The sequence below is a fragment of the Triturus cristatus genome, chromosome 4_1 (genome assembly GCF_964204655.1).
Source record: "Triturus cristatus chromosome 4_1, aTriCri1.1, whole genome shotgun sequence".
NCBI lineage: Eukaryota > Metazoa > Chordata > Amphibia > Caudata > Salamandridae > Triturus > Triturus cristatus.
Window position 1 is genome coordinate 1121317877 of NC_140585.1, and position 20598 is coordinate 1121338474.

Genomic DNA, 20598 nt, shown 5'->3' on the forward strand with positions numbered 1-20598 from the left:
CCGGCGTGTTGCCATGTAAGATAATTCGGCCTTCAGGTAGCCGAACCTTTTATTGCCTTGCATGCAGCACTCTTTCTTCTTCCTCTATTGTATGCTATTGTAGCCAGGTTGTTGCATGTCTGGTTTGGACCTACAAAACTGGCAATAGAACAGTTTAGTAATCTCTGCGCCTACTTCCCTGATTAAGTCAGTTTAAAGAGTTCACCCTTTGACATGCAAATAAGCAACTTCCATTACCATGGAACCAGAAACATGCTTACCATTAGGGGATGTCTGTTACCAAAATACAAATCTTTATCTGAACTAAAAATGCATAATAACTTGGTTGGTTCCCTCCAACATTTCAGTTGTTGGTTGGTTTGACTCCAACTAACTATATTTTGAGAAAATAGCCTAGCACTGTATCCCCGGTTTACAAGTTTTTATCTGTAAATTTGAGCAGAAGCTTTGTGTACCTGCCCAGAAGAAGGATTAAACAAGGCACTGCAATCTTTGCTGCCTTCCCATTGAGAAGGGACCAGGCTACAGGACTGACGAGAAAACCCTACTTTTGCCATGACCTGAAGGACAATGAGGGAGACTGCCCTACAAGCTCAGAACCCACTTGAATCAGTCCGAGACCTGCGAGAACTATCAATTTTGATCGCTCCCATGAGGAGTGCGACCTACAATAGGAGTCTGTCTGAAATGAGACAACTGTGGCACAATCCAGCCCACCATAGCAATTATCACCAGTGGAGAGTAAAGTTTTGCTAACTCTTCACCTCCCTCTGAGAATGAGAACTTGACCATTATTCAACCGTTACATGATATGTTTTATGGAGTTTACAAAGGAAGATGCCATAAGGGCAAGAAATAACAGGTGGATGATTTACAGATGGAGATAAATGCACAATGGCCTACACCAAGCAGAAGTATGCACCAGACAGGGTAATGATGTAGAGAAACACGACTGAGATGGAAAGGCAAGTAACACTCAGAGAAAGGAATCAATAACTGGGCTAACACACTGGGGTACCACTAGAGGATCTACATAAGTGTAACAACCAATACAACTACAGAGGATGCACAGCCTGGTCTGGGTGTCCCATCGCCTGCCATGCAGACAGTACAGACTACACCAGGTGGTCATAAGCACTCCCTCAGTGTCTTCTCTTGTAAGAACAGATAACTCTGGTCCACTGATCGATTGCACCGATGCAAACAGAGACTGCACCCTTCCACCTCCAACTCTCCTTGTTGGTCTCTACTCACTAGTCCTAGAGTTAATGCTCTTAGAGTCTCTCTGAGAGACAGCCTTGTCTCTCGCATTCATAAGCTTCAACTCTGAATGAGCCAGATCATTGCTAAGGATCAGTGGCACAAGTAGACTTGGACAGACTTTCTTCTTGACTCCACAAATTCCAGAAGGACCAATGTAAATAAGGCATCATTCTCCATGTTGTGGATACTGAGTACCCTGTCCATCTGACCAAAAAGGTTCTTCTTTTGAGATACCAGCTTTTCCTTTACCATTGTCTAGCTGGCACATACATGCACCCCCTCATTGTATTGTACCCAGAAGTGAGTGCATTGCAAAGACACTTCTTCAAAAAGGCATGGGACCTATATGGACCAGGATTCTTATGTACATGTGGAGAATCACGAAGTTGCTTTGATATAACTCATGTCAGTTTTTAGCATACGGTCATCTTACAAGAGTGGCTAGGATGATGTGGAATAACGGTATGATTGAACAAGAGAGCAATGTCATACTGCAAATTCTATTGATAAACAGTGACAGATGGAAGAGAATAGTTTCAATATTACATGAAGCGCTACTAGAGAAAACGGGCACTTCCCTCACTGAGTGAAGGTCTAAATGGGTGGTAATTATTGTAATAGAGCTAGAAGAATAGGAATTGAAACACAGGAGCATATGTGACAAGGGGTTTTATGAACAGGGCATTTAAATTAAAGCAGGTTAATTATCTCCATCAGATCTATCTAACACTTGCCAAACTCAGGTGAATATTTGTCCTAGGTTCACATATCTGTTCTAGATATCATACGACTCTAGCAAATTCTATACAGATGATGTAGAGCTGCCCAGTATTGCTCACTTATTGAAGATAAGTCCTAGATGGAATAAACTATGCCACTGGAGGCCCAGACAAGGAAAAATATAAAAGTAAATTTACAGATTTGGCTATACTATTCGCCATGTGAGGAATGGTCATGAAACTGAAGGCTGCTCAGGTTCCATGGCTAAACGTGTGCAGATGTGGCAGATGTCATATAAACGTCATTGGCAGAGAAAGTCTCTTTTAGTGAGACGTCCCTTAGAACTGGCGGTGACTCAATATTGAATGCTTGTAAAGTTGTGTTGGACAAATTTACTGAGAAATCTAACAACATGCTCCCATGAGCCCTACTGGAAATCATGATATAGAGACACCAACACAAGTGGAACTGACTGAACACCCATGAATCATAATAGCAAGAACGATGATGTAAAAATGGGCAGGTGGCCTAGGACAGTGTACTTGGCAAGGGCACCAATTCATGGATAATATGCCTTCTAAAAATTACCTATGTGGGCATCCATGCAGCAAAGTTTCAATGTCTTCAGAGGAGCCTCTTTTGTGATGACTCCTAGGCGGGCATAGAGATCTGGGACAGGCAGTTGGAGATCTCTAAATGTGGTGGGCAATAGCCCACCAGGGCAGCAGCGTGCATCACTCCACTGGGTTGGCAGAACCGAATACAGCCCACAAATTTTAAGTAGGATCCAAAGTGTCCACATTGCAAATTTTCTAAAGGTTGCTTTGTGGTGGATGACTTGCATTGCTAGATGACTTGTGAATTGTGAATAGTCTACACCCGCCCTAGGATCCCATTGGTTTGGACTCATTTCTGGATCCCAACAGAGAAGAGAGCAACTCCACATGGAAGGCAATTGCTAGCATGAGGGCGGACTAAAGCACCTACAAAAACTGAACAAAATGTGCCAAAACAATTAAAAACACATCAAAAGACACAAGGTGTATGTTAGATACTGAGCAACATGAGCACTATATGTTTTCTGCAAGTAGTATGTAAGTTTGACCAGGAGTGTCATTGGAGCAGTATGCATAACCATTGTGACTCTCTGCCTGATTAAATGAAAATAGCAGTGGCAAAAACAATTGGAACAAGGACCATGCCTCTCAAAACCTGTCTCTATTCCCACTAACATTATTAAATGATATCTTCAAATGTGGTGACGAGCAGGAAGGCAGAGCTTTGGGTAGCTTGCCTTCAGCATGGAAAGAAGGGATAACAGTGTTTGGGAGAGGAGTAAATGTGAGGAAGTAGACCCCAGAAGTGTAGATGTGGGATGTTTGGACAGTAGGAAGAGGTAGGCAATAGGAGGGCATCACAAGGGGGGGTATGGACAGAGCCGGAAGTAGGGAGTGCCATTGAGGTTGGAAGACTGAAAGAAAAAGTGGCAAAGATGGCAGAGTAAGAGGGAAAAAAGATGGAGAACACCTAGGCAGAGATGTTTAAAGCCAGGGAGAATTGTAAGGTAGGAGTCGAGAAGAAGGGAAAAAGGTAGTTCTATATAGGCATTACAAAGCCATTAGGGGAGTAACATATGGTGGTGAAGTAAGAAAACATCTGGAAAGTAGAGTATGTGGATTTTGTAAATTTCTATATCAAGAGATTAGGGCCAGAAGGGAGTGAAAGTTGTCTAAGAGGCAAAAACATTGGTGATCATAGAAAAGTGGACTATAGCGTTTTTAATATATGCAAGTGATGGTGCGCTGGTACTTACACTTTAGCCTTTTCATACAATGAACAAATATATTTCCCCATTGGTCGTATGAACCTTTGTTAGTTGACTTGAAGCACTGTAAGGGAGCTTACAGCTCCTTATTCTGACTCCACAATGAGGAGCAGGAATCAATAATGTTGATTAAACGGATTTATTTTAGAATATTGAACAATCCAGTATATAAGAAGAATAACAATAAGTTAATCGAATACAGCAGTACAGTTTGCAGGTTTAATTGTCTCTATAAGTTGAGTCGTAATAATATGAGATGCAGAATGATAACAGCCACACCAAGAATGAAGCAAATTGTCTCAAATAGGTGTTTCATAAAGAAACTTCCCTTTTATATTCTAATCATAGATAGAGGACCGAATTTGCTAAAGGTGATTTCTATTCAGGGAGCATAGAAGGTATTAGCATAAAATAGAACTTCTGTAGAAGTTCAGGGAAAATAAAGAAGTATTCAGCACATAGGAAACAGCTCAGCAAGAGAGAGATCTGCTCTCTCTGAATCAGGAAAGTCTGCATAACTAACTATGGAAACACCAATTAGATATGACAGTAGCTTCAAAATGTCCTTATCTCTCCTTACCCCTCCAGGAACCAACCAAATTTCTGAATGTCTGGGGAGTCAACTACTCCCTTGATTTCTTATCTCATTGAAACTAAGACTGCAGTGATCAACACTGAGCTTCAGACCAGCCTGTCACGTGATAAACAAAAGGCCCTCTTTGATCATTATGTCTCTTAAATTGTCACCAGATTCCTATCTGCAGGCCTCACTATCAGTCATCTAATACAAACAATGAGTCTTTCTCTAGCTAACAAGGACGCACCTGCAAAAAAAAGTTAACGCAAATTAAAGAAAACATTTTCAGTCAAGGTCTTATGTCTGGTTAATCCTCCAAAACCAATATGGACATGAATTTCAATATAAAATGGCACGCAAAGTAAAATCAATTATCAATATTAAATGTGAATATGCATAACATGGATACAGCAATCGATTAATACACTCAAGTATATGACATCGTAGTGTTTGCAATGGATATACTATATTCATTTATTTAAATGTGACATGATACTGCAGTCAAATCACATGTTGAATATAGATGTTGTATATGAGTATATATATATATATATATGAGTATATATAGTGCTACTCACCGAAAAAGCGCTTCGACGCCTCGTCAGGGGTAGTAAGCGCTAGATAAATGCAATTACAATACAATACAATATATATTCCTGACATAAAAGGGTGGAGCCTAAATTACACTCCTCCACCAGTGTATCTTCAAAAAACATACAAAATGGTAATTTGCACATTTTTTTCAAAACTTTTTTATTGAATTTTAGCATAGATACATGGACCGGTGTGCCGACATATAAATGAAAAAATGTCCTGTAGGCCGACATATAAATGAAAAAATGTAATGGCAAAAGAAACACAAATCATAGCAAATAAATTCGCATCTGGCCCTACCCTAGCCTCTATCCCCATTGTAATTAAAAGATACATAATATCTATATTAATTAGAGAATTTGTTCCATACCCTCTCATCCCCTTCTCCTCCTGTGAGCATCTGAATCTCATCATCTACCATTGTCCGAGTGATCTGACAGATTCCATCACAATACCTTTGTAATTCGCCCATCCCTGCCAAATCTTGGGGTGTTTCTGCAGACAATCCCTTTACTTATATACTACCACCTCTAAGCCCATGCAATGATCCATCCCTCTCTTCCAGAACGCATGGGAGGGGGGGCCTCGGCATTCCATGCCCTAGATGTGTCTCACTTTGCCTGAGTAGGTCCCCAAAACAGTAGCTAGAACTTGTATCTGTTACCATCCAGACTATCCTTGACATGCAGGAGGATACGTTTCCGGCCCATTTGAATCAACCAGGACAAGACCCCGCTGAGGCAAGACGTCGCCCACACCAGAACCAGTCTAGTGAAGGGCAACCCCACAATGTATGTAAAAATGTTCCGTCTGCCGTTAAACAGTGGAGGCAGGTCAGGCAAGCAATCACCCCATATGCCATAAACGATGGCATGTGTAGTACACTCTATGAAGGTATTTAAGTTGAATCCACATGAGCATGCTGCCAGAAGGGCCCAGACTTCTTTGGACTAATGTTTGTGTCTTGACAGGTTAAACTATGAATGCGAGCGGGAATATCCTGTGGCAGCCAACATTATTAGCCCATGTATCCACTACTGTCCTGCTGTTTAACTCTAGAGACTGGTGGACTACATGGTATCCAGATTGTTTAGTTTCAACAGTTTGGACTCATTATCCTTTTTCGTTTGGATTTTGAGAGGAATGTAGTGTCATATTGCAGCCCCTCTCTAGAGACAGTGTCTACACCCACCCCACACCCATCCATGACAGGCGCCACTAGTCACGTGACCCTGCCAATAAAAGGGGCTGGGCGCACATGCCCTGGGCCAGTTATCACCCATACCGCTAGCGTCCTGTCGTCTTTTTCATTCTAACACGTGGGCCTAGGGCCCACTACTTTACAATCACCATGCAGTGGGGGAAAACTGCTGACAGCTATGCTTACCTAACCGGCAAAACAACCCTTGTCAAAACGCCAGCAGCCCAAAGGAGATGCAAAAACATGTACTGAAAATAGGACAAATCAAACAAAGCTGGAGTTTTCACTTGATGGAATGCTATTTCAGTATGTGAGCCCGTGCCTCCCGAATAGACTTTCATTGTGCGGTGACAATGGCATGTTCTTTTGTCATATCAGGGCTGAGGTTTACAGCACATGGTCGTCCAGCTGCTGCAGTTTTGCAAAAGATGAAACTGTCCACCTGTCAAGCCTCATTCCAGGAACAATTGCATTCCAGGCCTCAGTGTACTGGGAGATGTTTGTCAAGTTACTTCCTGTTCTGTTAGAGTTCCTGCCTCCAGTCTCTTTTGTGTAGAAACAATAGATGGACTATTGTGCAGAGCATTCAGAGGCTACTGCGTATCATGTTCTGCTTATGCCGCTGTGTGGCCATTTTTTGTCACGGTGCAGTCATGGGGCTGTTGTGCTTTTTTCTGTCTTTATGAAAGAGATGCAGAGTGAAACTCAAGACTCCCATTTACGTGGAAAATGATTGGGTCCCTCGCACCTTGCTGAGGTTTCAATAACTGACTAATATGGTCAGCACGAAGTTCATGTAGTCAGGTGACAAAATCCTGACCAAATAGGCAGGGGTGTAGCAGTGAGATAGGGGGTGTGAGCCCCTGGTTTTCCAACAGTCACCGTGCTGTACACAAATCATAGCTGCCGACTGTCCCGTTTTTGCTGGGACAGTCTTGGCAAGTTGGAGACCGTACCGGGTAAGATTAGGACACTTTACCCTGCACACTTTTACTCTGCGTGCCATTACCCCACAGTCTTTACACCGTAAAATCATTTATAACGTAGGGCTTTACAACGCAATCCATCACAACGCATTCCCCATTACAACGCAATTTAATATTTTAACTCCACTGTGGCGTTAGTTTGCGGTGTAAAGCCTTGCATTGTAAAAAATGTTGCGGTGTAAAAACTGCAGGGTAATGGCACTGTGGAGTAACGCATGTGGGGTAAAGGATGTTTACCCCCGGGTAATTCACTATCTTGGGACAGTGCAGGCAATTGCACTTCCAGCCCTGCCAAGTCACACGCCGACTGAATAAAGAGAGAATTGCAGGGGATTGCGATGGAAATTGCAAACTTTAGGCCAAAGTAGCCGAGTTGGAAAAATTCTCCAATACAGCTGAATGGGAGAATTTTTCCAACTCAGCTACTTTAGTCTTAAATTTGAAATTCCCATCTCAAATCCCTGCAATTCTCTCTTTATTGAGTAGACCCTATAATCTGCACTATGATAAGTAGGCGTAGTTAATTCATGCTAATTATGTGGGTTGGGCGGAGTGGGCGGAGCTTTGGGGCAGCGGGTGTGGTACATTTTCAAGTACATCATTGATAGCTGTGCTGCTAAGTGTCCCTGGATTTTTTTTTTCAAACATTGGCAACTATGCCAAGTAAGGCAATGGTTTACTAATATTTAGTGTGAAGCTAATCAGAACATAGCGATGCAAACTCCAGCGTCGACAAAAAAAGGTTTTGCGCTGACACTTGACCCGAGTGTCAGTCCTCCTGTTATCTGTGCATAAGGGGCACACCTGGGCAAGAACAGCATAAACACATACAATTTCACAAGAGCTAGATCACCAAAGTAGCGTCATATGGTTTTGCATGAACGCCTAGCGCCAAATAAAACTAGGCACAAACAAGGAGCAAGTAGAATATTGCATACCATTCACAGCCTTCACATGTTTAATTTCCACAAAATTCCACATTTTGTGCAACTTACTTTTGAATAGTTTCCATCGAGTGTTATTTGTACTGGAGGGTGTACCACACTAAAACCAATGGATTGACTTTGCACCAAAGCTTAATGCTTCGCATCACACAAAACATATTTAGTGCAGATGATGACTCATTGTAAATATGGGTCTGTGCCATTTTTCCCTGTTTGTACAATGTAGGGCTGCAGATTTCACCTCAATGCAGCACTGCATGAAGCTTAATAAATATAAGGCCACAAGAGAGTATGCAGTGAGCAGGAGATGGGGTACTTATGAAGTTGGGAGGGAAGAAGGTTGCGGAGATTTAGGGAAGAAAAGTTGTATTTTGAAGAATAAACAATCTTGATGACCCTCAAATATATCCAAGCATTTGGGAATCTGTCTGTAATATGAATCAGTTGTATAGCTAGACCTGATGCCACCCGGGGAGGACCCTAAGTTTGCTGCCCGGTGCAGTTAAGAGCGGGGTGGGGGTGAGTGATGGCCGACGGACGACTTGTTCCATGGGGGCATGGGGGGGGGGGGGCTGGTGGCCAACGGACGACTTGTTTTTGGGGGGTGTGGGGATGGTGGTAGTCGACAGACACAACTTGCTCACCTCTGCCCATGTGCCCACTGGCTACGCCACTGATGCAAGCACTGCTAATTCTTCACCAAATACCATGCAGAAGAAAGGATGGCGTCAATCAGACAGTGGCAACCATATCGAAGAATGGCGATGAGGGTTTGGCGTACACTCTTCAGACATTTAGATGGACGAGCCACTGTTTCCAGTGCATCTAATGTGAATGGACACCAAACAGAGACAGTCAACCCAACTACCAAATATATAATACATTAGAGGTATGTAACACCCAAAAACACCCCCTGAAGCTATTCCCTTGGAAACAGGGTAGGTCTGTTTTGCATTAAGGCGTATACTGAAATGTTGATTGGATACTGTGTTGAGTGCCAGGGAACCTAATGACTTGATGTCATTTCTGTTCGGTTTTCTAGATGGAAGCACACTTTGGGGTCTGATGTCTTCAAATATGGGAACATTGCAATACTCTGATTCACAGTTCCTTCATATAAATGTATGTCTAATTTATCTGTTCGTGTGCTCTATTTCATGAAAATCAGAGAGCTTACTTCACCCTTATGTGCAGCATAGGAAGCAAAGAAGGGCCCTTGACTCTTTGAAGGCAGTGTGTAGAATATGGATGGCAGATGTTTCCTTTGGTGTATGTTGTGGCGTATGTTGCTGAAATTGGGTCACTGGTTGCTGGTGCTATCAATTGTACGTTCACCTTGAAAAAAGGGTGCTTATCTCTATAGGCTAGTTATAGATTGCGCACCAATAGGCACCTGCTTGAGCAGGTTGTGTGTATCTGATGTTGTCTTAGACACATTTGTGGTTACTGTTTCATATGTTCTCTAGCAGTTTCAATATATCAGATGTGTTTCAGAAATAAAATGTTAATAAACATGGTGTGTAATGTTGCCGATTTCAAGAATGTATGATTGCCTGGTTAGGTCTTTGGAGAAACTAGGACCTATTCACAAAAGCCCTTTTGGAGTTTATAAAATATTACTAATTTATCTTCTACAAAATGCAATTCATAAACATATGGGCAGTTCTCAGCCAACGTCTAACCTATCTCTTCTGTATGGAGATCTCTCCCCCCCCCCCCCGTCAAAGATCTCTGCACATGTACGTATACGATTTAGAAGTAAAAGTGGGTTGAATAATGGGGTGTAGTGGTAAAATTGGCAAAATGACTACAAAATGGGTGGGGTAAGAGACTTTAAATAAGGGGTTTACAGAAGGACAAGTCACAACAAAAATTCACCCAAAAATGAATATGACTATTCTCATTCACAAAATACACATCTACTTCTTTAGTTCTACTGACAAAAGAGTTTTAATGCATTCCAGCCAATCCTTTGAGAAAGTCAAGCGCCACACAGGGCCACCTTCTGGTACTGCAACACGCTCACATAGAAAGCAATGGTCACAGGGAGTAGCTCTAACACCACATAGGAAATGAAAATAACAACAAAAAATACATTGACATTTTTCTTTTATTTAATTTTTGTTAAAAAATATTAGAACATATATTTGATTATGAGAGTTTCAGTTATAAAGCATTTTTCATTTTCTTAATAACTTTGGTAGCATTTGACAAATCTGCACGAAGCTTTCCAAAACATTTTCTTCCAATTTGGGCTCAGCGTGGCATATTTTGTGCAGATCTCTTTAAGGGAGGCTGAAAAGTGAAAAAAATGACTTTTCCCTTGTTAACTCCATAGAATTTGTTTTCTTTGCTTTGCTTGCTTCTACAGAAGAAGCCGTTGGAAAGTTGATGGCCTTCCCAACTCATAATAAAGGCAAGCAGAGCGCTTGACGGGCAGTGTACATTTGTGGTGGAGTAACCTGTTGGCCAAATTCTAAGTAGGTGTCTGTGTGCTCAAGAATTCAACATCTCAGCTTTTGAAGTGACCATGTGTTGTGGAGAATATTCTCCATTTGACCTAACAGCAATGTATTGTGAAAAAAAGGAGAGGGGGCTCGCTCTCTCAGTTACCCGGGTCTAAGTTGACAATACTTTGAACCTATAGTATAGTCTTCATAAGAAACCAAAGAAAAAAATAGATCTGGGAAGTATCTGAGATGTAACATTATGCCTCCACTTTGTCCCTGCCCAAAATTCATTGTTTCCTTATCTAATGCGGGAAAACCATCATTGGAAACATAAATAATGCCCTAATGTGATCTAGTACAACATTTTCCGCTCTTAAAGTTGCGGAACATTTTAATAACATTTTTAGTTAGACAGACTGTTTAGTAGGGACACCAAAAGTTTGGCTTTACCTGCCCCCGCAATATCCTTAAATGGTGTGACTTGTACACTAAACACTGCACTGGTTTATCATAACCCTTATTGGATATGTTTTAAGATAGCACGCACCTACTTGAAGCATTATTTCTTTGCAGTGCACTGTTAGTACCCTACGGAGGAGAGATACACTACTCTACGTAATAAGTCAGGATGAGAACCTCCTACTCCATTGGTTCATGCTCATTGCTTCAGAAATGCAGTGAATTCTCTCTTTTGACTATGGTACCCATTTCCATGGGGGAAAGGTTTGACCAATAAGCTGTGCCCCTCCTCTCCTCTAACCGATAGGATTTGCACTTGAGGTGGAAATTGTACCAGCTTCCCATTTGTCCTGTCTTCACTTTCTCTCGGTCATTTCCGAGTGTCATCTCACATCAGAGATTAAAAGAGAAAACTCTAGTGCAGCCAGTAGGTTGAATGCTGATTGGTTACCTCAGGGCCCACCTTTCAACCTGCAGTGCTCAAACAGAAAAAGGGAGGGTGATCTAAGGCAAGCACATGACTTGTATGCAGACGTCCTATTATGATTAAGCATTCAGGAACCACAATAGCCTATCAGAATCCCGTTTCTGAGTGGATTCTAGTTATCTCTGAGGTCTGCCAATCTCATTCTTTATGTTAATCACATTTTCTAAACGCTGTTCACCCTAGCCAATTTCCTTAGGGTATTTCATGCGCCCGCTTCCAGTATTTCTCTCCTTTCACCATCAGTACATCTTCTTTTCTCATTTGTTCTTCTTCTTCTAAAAAACACTCTGCCTGTCACTCTTGCCACACGCAGCCATAGGTCTTTTCTTCCCACATTTGTTGCCTACTCTTCTTGTATATGGTAAATCTCTGTGATATTTCATGGTCTGATCAATACTACATATAGCTCAAAAAGTGACAGATTGAAAGGTTGAACTAATCTGAGGCAGTGGTAATGTTTGTAGGCCACAATCCAAATCCATTATTTTTAGCTCGTCTGTGCCATTGAGACATGGGCCAACCAGACAGGGATCAACTAGACAGAGACTAACCATATGCAAATTATTCTTTTAATTTTAGCATTATATATAAAACTTATGTTGCTTGATCAGGTGCTCCTATAGTATGTTATGAGGATATGTGCTCATATGAGTGTGGTGGAGAGTTGCTTGTAACTCTTATCAGTGGTGATGTGATGCACAGGTGCCATATTCTTAATGTGAAGGCAGTTTGTCTAGAGGAAGTACCACTCTACTGGGAGCAGGTTGTGCCCACATACTATGCTTCAGCTCCTAGTTAGGTCTGGTGGAGTTCACGCTGGGTGTTTGTCCCGCGCTGGAAAATCAGCACAATTGGCACCATGCACAGCGCAAGAGGGCGCTGCTTCTTTCTGCCGCTGTGCCGCTCAAGTAGATGTTCTACTCGTGCGGCAGCTTCCTCAATGCAAACAGAAAGTTTCTCAACGCAAGCGGTCAAGATCATCCTCGACTGCCATTGTTGAGAAATCTCGCTGGGAGGTGGTCTAGTAGAGGATTTTCCTCGCTCGTTGGCGAGCACGAGCGAGGAAAAAACTTGGCATGCTCCGCGGAGTGTGGAGAACTTTACAAACTCTGGGAAAGGAGCGGTGTTCACTGCCCAGGCCTACTCCCAACAACTGATAGCAAATAATAATTTTAACAACAAAAAGTTCCATGCACCCTCTTTTTCTGTTTGGGAGGGTGCAACACAGGCATAAAGAGATGCCCACATAGGGCAACAGGTGTGATAAAGGCTTTATCAAGGCTTGCAGATGATTAATTTACTGATCCTTTGAAATCACTCATGATACCAACCAACTTGGTGGAAATGTGGGGATACACTGGGGCATGCCACTATCGGGGCCCAACCCAGGGACATAATAACACCCCTGTATTCCACCTCAACATCCATGCACATTTTGATACACATTGTAACATTGTGCTGTGGGGCGTGTCATAGTCAAAAGTGAAACCCATGTCAAAATACGACTAATGATAATTTCTATACATGTGACACTATTTATTAAATATTCTTTTGAACTGTTCAGTTTCACCTATCTGCACAGCATGCTGACACCCCCCAGCTCCCCCTCCCTGCGCACAGCCTTGGATTGTTCTTTAGAAAACTCCAGAAATAACTAAACAAATAGAAGACTTGTACATTATGTGATTGAAATCAAAAGCAAGAAACATTTTACAAATTGGGCAATGGTGCAATTATGATTTTTTTGGTTTTCATTAGGGAAAATCTTTTGAATATCCTGGTGATTATAAAATCCATAGGAATGGGTTTCCATCTGCCAGTGGACGGACTACGTTCTTTGTCTCTGGTAGGTCACTAATGCAATTCTTTTGTTATATACCACTGTTTAATTCCGATTGTGCAGAGTTGAAATTCTGAGTTGTGTGGAGTCTATTGCATCCGGTAATTGTCAGCTGTTGTAGAGTCCATGGGGAATATGCATGAAAGTTTGGTTTTGCGATTCTTAAATAGCGAATTTTAGAGAATCGCTATTTGAGAATCGCAAAACGAGATGTATGTAGAATTTGCAAAATAATTTGCGAATCCTACATATCCCTTAAGTGCGAATCACGAATAGAGATTCGCAATTAAGGAATTCCTTCCCATTCATTCCTATGGGCTAGGAGGCCCATAGAAATGAATGGGAAGACATTCTCAATTTGTGATTCGCAATTAGAGAATCGCAAATTGAGAATGCAATTTCAAGGGTGCCAGGGTGTCAAAAGGACACCCTGTTGCACCCTTGAAGTATGTATGTGTGCACATGTGCAGCACATACATGCCCTTAGGCCATGTATATGCGCCACATGGCACTTTGAAAAATGCAAAAAAGTGCATTTTTCAAAGAAATCGCAAATTACCACCAACTTCAAGTTGGTGGCAATTTGCGATTCCTTAAGGCCAAATTGCACTTTTTCTGTGCTTCTTACATTGCATTTAAGGAATCGCAATGTACGATTCCTTAAATGCAATCGCAAAATAGGGAATCGCAAATTTAGCGATTCCTTATTTTGCGAGGCTGTTTTTCTTTCATACATACCACTAAGCCCAATTGCAATGGCAAATGCCGAAATTCTGCGAATTTTGGTGTTTGCGATCACAATTTGGAATGATGTTTATGGTCCCATGTTCCCCGATAAATATCAGCAGGTAAAACCAAATCGAATTTTAAGGGAATTTATGGATTTTGGTTCAGTAAGTAGCAAAATCTGCCTTTTTTTTCCCATTTATAGGTAGAATAAATTCTGAACCCTGGGCAAGTAGATTTTATTGAGGGTGAAAAATTCTGCTTCCCTCAAGAGGATTCATAATTGAACCCTTACACAGGTTTCCCCTTCCTGCCAGTGATTCCCTATGACAATCTAGGATCACAACCTGGACACAGTTATTAACCAAGCTACGCCCCTCGGTACACTCTCCGTCTGCTCCTGGGGGCCATAAAACGGCACCAGTTGTAATCCTGAAATTTTTGGCCGGAACGGGATTACTGATCAACTTGTAACCAGCCCCTTACACTTCACCAGATTTCTACGTCAAAAGGAGTGCCACTGTGTGCTTTCAAGGTTGTATTTCATACTTCTTAAGGATTGGGAGTAACATTTTAAATTTCTCTTAGAAAGTGTGGGCAAAATAAATCAAATAATGCGCAGTAGATTCTGGAAACATATTCTGGGGCCCACTGGTCAGTCACCTATCATTACGCCGCTGCAAGCATAGCCACAATGCAACTCCTCAGTTGAAAATAACTTGACCATGTTTTTATTAAAAGTGCCCTCACCCAGGTATTGTGAATTCTTCTTGCAGGCTGAGGTTCGACACCTGTGGGATGAGAATACGATGATTCTTGATAAAGCGAGGCTTTTGGGGTACGAAGTGATTGACACGCTCAGCATCACGATGGGTCGCTACAAGGAATTTCTGCCAGGATCATGTGGCTGCCATTTCCACGAGGTGATACTCAGTACCATTCACTCGTTGTGTGACGCTCAAACCAACTAAGTGCAACTAGGCAACTGAGTACCTAGGCAAGAAGGTAGTCCAATCTGCAAGGTGCAAACTGGTCCACATGTGAATAGAGAGGGCAGGGCAGTTTCGAGAACATCCATGTTTTCAGACCTCCTGGATCTGAGGTGAGTGGATTCTAAGCATGAGGTGCCAGTCATGGTTTCCACCTTTAAGCTCTACTCTCTCTTATTAGATTGTAAATGGTGTGTGAGGTATGGCAAGAGAATATATTTACACTTCCCTATAATTCTCGTGGCCCTATCGCTGAATGAGGGTTCAGAACTGGATGAACAATTAACAAGCCTTGGATTTCCTGTTTGATTTGACAATTTGTCCCCGGTCACCTCCATACATTATGGATGACACTCATTTAGGAGGTTGTGCCCATGTGTTCTGATCATAGTTGAGCACCACCTGCATTCATTAGGATATACATGAATATTTACCCTTATCCTTAATGTTCATACCCACCAACCCCCTCAATACCAATAAGCTAATATTTACTAATAATGTTTGTCTTGTGTGGTTCATCATGAGCTGATGGGCGGAGTTATAAGAAGAAGGAGCATCATGTGAGCTCTGGAGGTCTGAGGATGTCTGGTCTAAAAGGAGAGTATTGTCTCTTTAAAGACTTAACTGCAAACATTATCCTCTCAATTTCAGGGGAAATGATGTACTGTTATTTGAAAAAGTGTCCATGCCAACCCAACTAAAGCTGAACAACAGCTGTGCCCAAATGACCTGACTTTTGTGAGTGTGACCTTGCAAGAAACACCAGTGCTTCCTGTTACCGCAGTCTGCTTCTCAGCCCATCAACAATCTGGTCTACACATGTTATTCTGCTGTATTGAAGCAAAGTAGGGTCTCTAAGCCTTGAATTCCCACTGTAATGCCAATTAAGTGTGCCAATATAAACATTGAGTTTGTGTGATTGTATTCCTAGGACCATGGGCAGGGTACCTCTTCCTGTATGGCAAGTAAACATTCTAAACAAAGTTGAGCTAGCATCTTTAAATAATTAATATTGTCCCATTACATTAGGTTGAACATTATTTGTTTACGTAAATGAATGATAAAAATGCTTAAGGAGTTGTTGTCATAAGATGTCTCTTTTAATCTTTGTGTATATCTTCAGTCAGTTTTTTTAAATTACAGTCAGCACGTGTTTTGCCCTCTGATGGCGCACTGGCCAGGGCCTTTTACAAGGCCAGTTATTGTTTTCTTTGCAATGGTCAAATGAAACTTGTTTATTGTTGAAATCAGTCCAGGGAGAATGTGAAAGGGCTAGTAATCGATGCGTCTGTGAGCTGTGACAATACCCTGTGTGCTTCCATGGGGAGCGGTCTAGTAGAGGTGACCATGTTGCACAGGAACGGAGTCTTATGGTGGGCATATCTTTGGTGCTTCAGCACAGATGTTGTCTGGTAGAGGTGACTAACCAACAGGCTGCAGTAAATACCTTTCCTGAGTTTCTTAGGGGCCTCTACCACAAGTATGCCATGCAGCAGACACGTGTCCTGCGCAACCTACCAGGCCACTTCTCCACTGAAGCGCACAGCGTATAGATACAGCTTACGGACAAATGAATAACAAGTCGATTCAAAGTCTCCCTAGACTAATTTCAACTGTGAAGAGGTTTCCCTTGACCACTGGAAGTTACACTAACCCTGCCTTGAAAAAACTCCAGTCCAGCGCACTGTCAGGGTGTTGATTGTAATTCAAAGAAACTGACTAAAGACAAGCACAGAGAAGTAACCAACCATGTTACATCAACAGACCAACAGACCACCAAGTGTTCTTATTTCTGATTTACCTGAAACAATATTGTTCAGAGTAATGCAACAAGTTATTATGATGAATGATTTAAAGGTGTTAGCATTCCAGTTTGTTTTGAACTTTTAGATGCTCTACAGCTTACCCTTTTAACAAGAAGACATTTTGATATAATATAGCATCCACCTTAGCAGCAGAGTGCCTAGGACTATGGTGGCCTCACTGAGCGCCAGAGGTGAGTTATAAATGCGGTTTGTCGAAGGCCTGCAGACAAAATATTATTACTGGGGTAGCTTACAGTTTAGATGCTTGGTACAAGTTAGTGAAGTGTCTTTGTGGTACTTTGAGGTGATTGTTGAGGGTGTGGGGAGAAACATAGAGTTTGGGGGTTCACGTGTCAATGATGAGCCCTTTTCTGGAGTTGAAAAGTTTACCCTCCTATTTAAGTGGAAGATATGAGAATATTGGTGAACACGTAAAGAATAATGCCTTAGGAGTCAATATTTACTTGATGGAATAGAGCGTTGAGTGCTGTTAATGCTGAACTTGGTAGTTAAGGCGTTTAAAACCTTTCTTTGCCTGATATGGAGCCTTAGGAACAAACAGCATATTAAAGACTGCTTGGTGGGAACTGTGGATAAGATGGCGGCCATATTCTCTAACCAACTAGGGGTGTTGAAGTGGAAAGCAAGTCGCTCACATGGCCAATATATTGTAGCAAATTGAAGCAGAGCGGCACTGCCATATAGCCTCAAACATTTGGTGCAGCCGGTCACAGCAACAGTGGGCTGTGGATGTAGGGATACAGCCAGTCAGGTACTTTTGACTCAAACTGTGCCGCCTCAAAGTTGCATGTACTTCCACCTCACATGGCTCAGCTGCATGGAACCTGCGACAATCACCATATTGTCTGGAATTTGCGGGCTGTTTTTACTGAGAGGGGAAAACAGGTTAATTGAGTATGACTATCACTTACATAGTGCACTACACCACAATCAGTTTCTGGGCTGCAGAATCTAGGAGGAGGACATAGTCAATGAGCTCTAAGGACACTGGCACACAGAGCAGCGAGAACTTGCTTACTGGCAGAAATGGCATCTTGCGGTATCAGTTTCTGAGCCCCATTGGGCTTGAGGACCAGATGTGTAATAAGACAATGAACACTGTGGCAGAAGATGTTGAAAACTATCAGATTTGACTATCAGAATTTTGCTGCCATTTTTTCACACAATATTCACACCACTAATATGACTTTTTACACCTTTACAGAGAATGCCTATTCTAATGTCATGAAGGTGACGTATGCCATTGGTACTACTCTAGTCTCTCTAAGGCACATTCCCCAGGGTTGCCGTTATGACCCATTTCAGAGGGCCACTGGGCAGGCAGGGGCTACTGGTCTCAATCATTGGGATTGAGACTCTTTACTGCTGTTGCCCCGGGGTCTCACTTACTATGGATCCTGAACAGGAGGCGTCAAGTACTACCCTGCCAGCACTTGACTTTCAGTGGAAGCGTGGGTTGAGCAGTCCAAGGTTTCTTGGGGGGCAGTAGGTGCAAGGTAAGCAAAGGTGCCAGAGTCAAAATTCAAATAGTGACCCCAATAATCGGATTGTACAGTTCTATGCTGACAGTTGGTAAAAAGATAAGTATTTATTACACAGCAGCATTTGATACGGTAGATCACGGCCTCTTGATATGCTGTCTTCAAGAAATAGGTATAGCAGGCACAGCCCTCTCACTTTTTAAATCCTTCCTGACAGATTGTGAACAATTAGTTGAAGTGGATGGATTCAGGTCCCATAGCTTTAAGCTCCCATGCGGGGTACCACAGGGCTCGTCCTTGAGCCCAACCCTTTTAAATGTGTATGCTACACCTCTGGCCAGATTGATTAAATCCTACGGTTTTGCTATGGTATCTTACACGGACGATACTCAGATTACTGTCTCCATTTCTAATAATATTCAGGACATAGCCCACAACTTTCATGCCTGCATGCGACACGTGAGCAGATGGATGTCGGAGAACTGCCTTAAGTTAAACTCTAATAAGATCGAAGTTTTACTTTTTGGCAGAGACCCATCCTTAAGGTCCACTGATTGGTGGCCTGTGGAGTTGGATCCCCTTCCTATTCCAGCCACTAAGGCGGAAAATCTGGCAGTCATTTTTGGTACAACCCTGTCCTTTTCCCATCACGTGAAGGCGCTTACATCATCCACTTTTTACATGCTGAAAATTCTGAGAAATGTTTTTCCTTTTATACTACCAGAACTACAAAAAACAGTAGTCTCTGCACTAGTTTTGACTAAGATGGACTACTGTAACGCTCTTCTGGTTGGTATTAATAAGGCACTTCTTGTTAAACTGCAAGTTCTTCAAAACTCTGTGGCCTGGCTGCTTTTTGGCATATCTAAACACTCTTCAGCCAAGCAGGCCCTAAATGCTCTGCACTGGCTATCCATGGAAAAACGGATCAATTTTAAGGCCCTATGCATTGCCTTTAAGGCGTTGCATAATCATGGCCCTGACTATTTGATTGATCGTTTCCAATGGTATACTCCGTCCAGAATCTTCGGTTCTCTTCTCATAAGCTTGTGGAGGTGTCCAAACCCCGACTCCTGAAATGGGGTGGTAAAAGCTTTGTAAAAATCATGACCAGACTGTGGAAACGTCTGCCCATTAAGCTTAAAAACTCTCCCGACCTACTCTCCTTTAGGAAAGGTTTAAAGACTTGGTTATTTACCTTATAGTTTCTCAAACTCAGACCCGAGCCTTCAATTGGAATCTCAGTGATGTCATGTGGTTAGATGCCAAGCGCCTAGATGCTTCAGGGTATTAGTCGCGCTATATAAATATATAAATAATAATAGTATAATAATAATAATAATAAATGCAGCACACTAAATGACACACACTGCAGTCTCTCAAGGCAAGCACTCTCCTAGGCAGTGTCCCCTGGGTCCTCCCTCACCCTCCTCAATGAAAAGGAGGGTGTTTCTGGTGGGTTCCTCGAGGTGAACCCACAGGTGCTCCCCATACTAGCAGTGCACAACAAAGTCTCACTCTGGTCCTGAGAGTTCAGCTTACTAAGACGCTAATACCCCAAGTCCAAGCAAGTCTCAAATGGCCTGACAGCCCTGCTCCAGTCTTACCCAGCTGTGGCCTGAAGAAGTGTTCAGGAGCTGGGGTGCATCTTCCTGCGCTCCGGCTATGAGATGCACCATGTCTTCCAACTGTCTTCGGGAGCAACGCCCTGAGGTAGTCAAAGACAGTGACAGCTTCCAGGTGTAGCAGGTGGCTTCTCCTACACGGTTCATGCAGATAAGGTTATAGGGCAACGGCAGTGATGCAGGGTGTATTTTGCTCTTTATCTTGAGTCCCATTCATGGTTGAGGGGACTCCTCTTATACCGGTGATGGCCCCAATAGTACTTGTGCCCCCTTTTGGGCATGCTGAAGGCACAAGCGATGGCCCCAAAGATGCTGGATGTACCCAGTGATGGCCCCAATGGTTTCGCTTTAGTGAGCGACTGCCTCAACAGTCCTAGTGGCCCCTCCTGGCATAAGAGGGTCACGGGCAAGGGTTATGACACAACAATGTCGCTTTATTGGGCAACGTCTTAAAACTTCATGGCAGCCCCGACAGGAATGATGACTTCTGGAGGCAGAAGGATGGCTCTCTCTTCCAATGGCAGTCCCAAGTGGACTGGACCCTCACACTTCACTCATCTGGATCCACTTCCCAGGATCACTGCTGGCCTCACTCCATCCAGACT

The 20598-nt window shown here is 42.6% G+C and overlaps 1 protein-coding gene across 1 annotated transcript in view; it reads left to right on the forward strand.

Annotated features, from left to right (window-relative positions):
* Positions 1-20598, forward strand: part of CPED1 (cadherin like and PC-esterase domain containing 1) — a 269952-nt gene that overhangs the window by 229397 nt on the left and 19957 nt on the right. Inside the window, 2 exon segments of the mRNA XM_085654157.1 lie at positions 13265-13352; positions 14849-14995. Coding sequence (XP_085510283.1) covers positions 13265-13352; positions 14849-14995 — 235 coding nt within the window.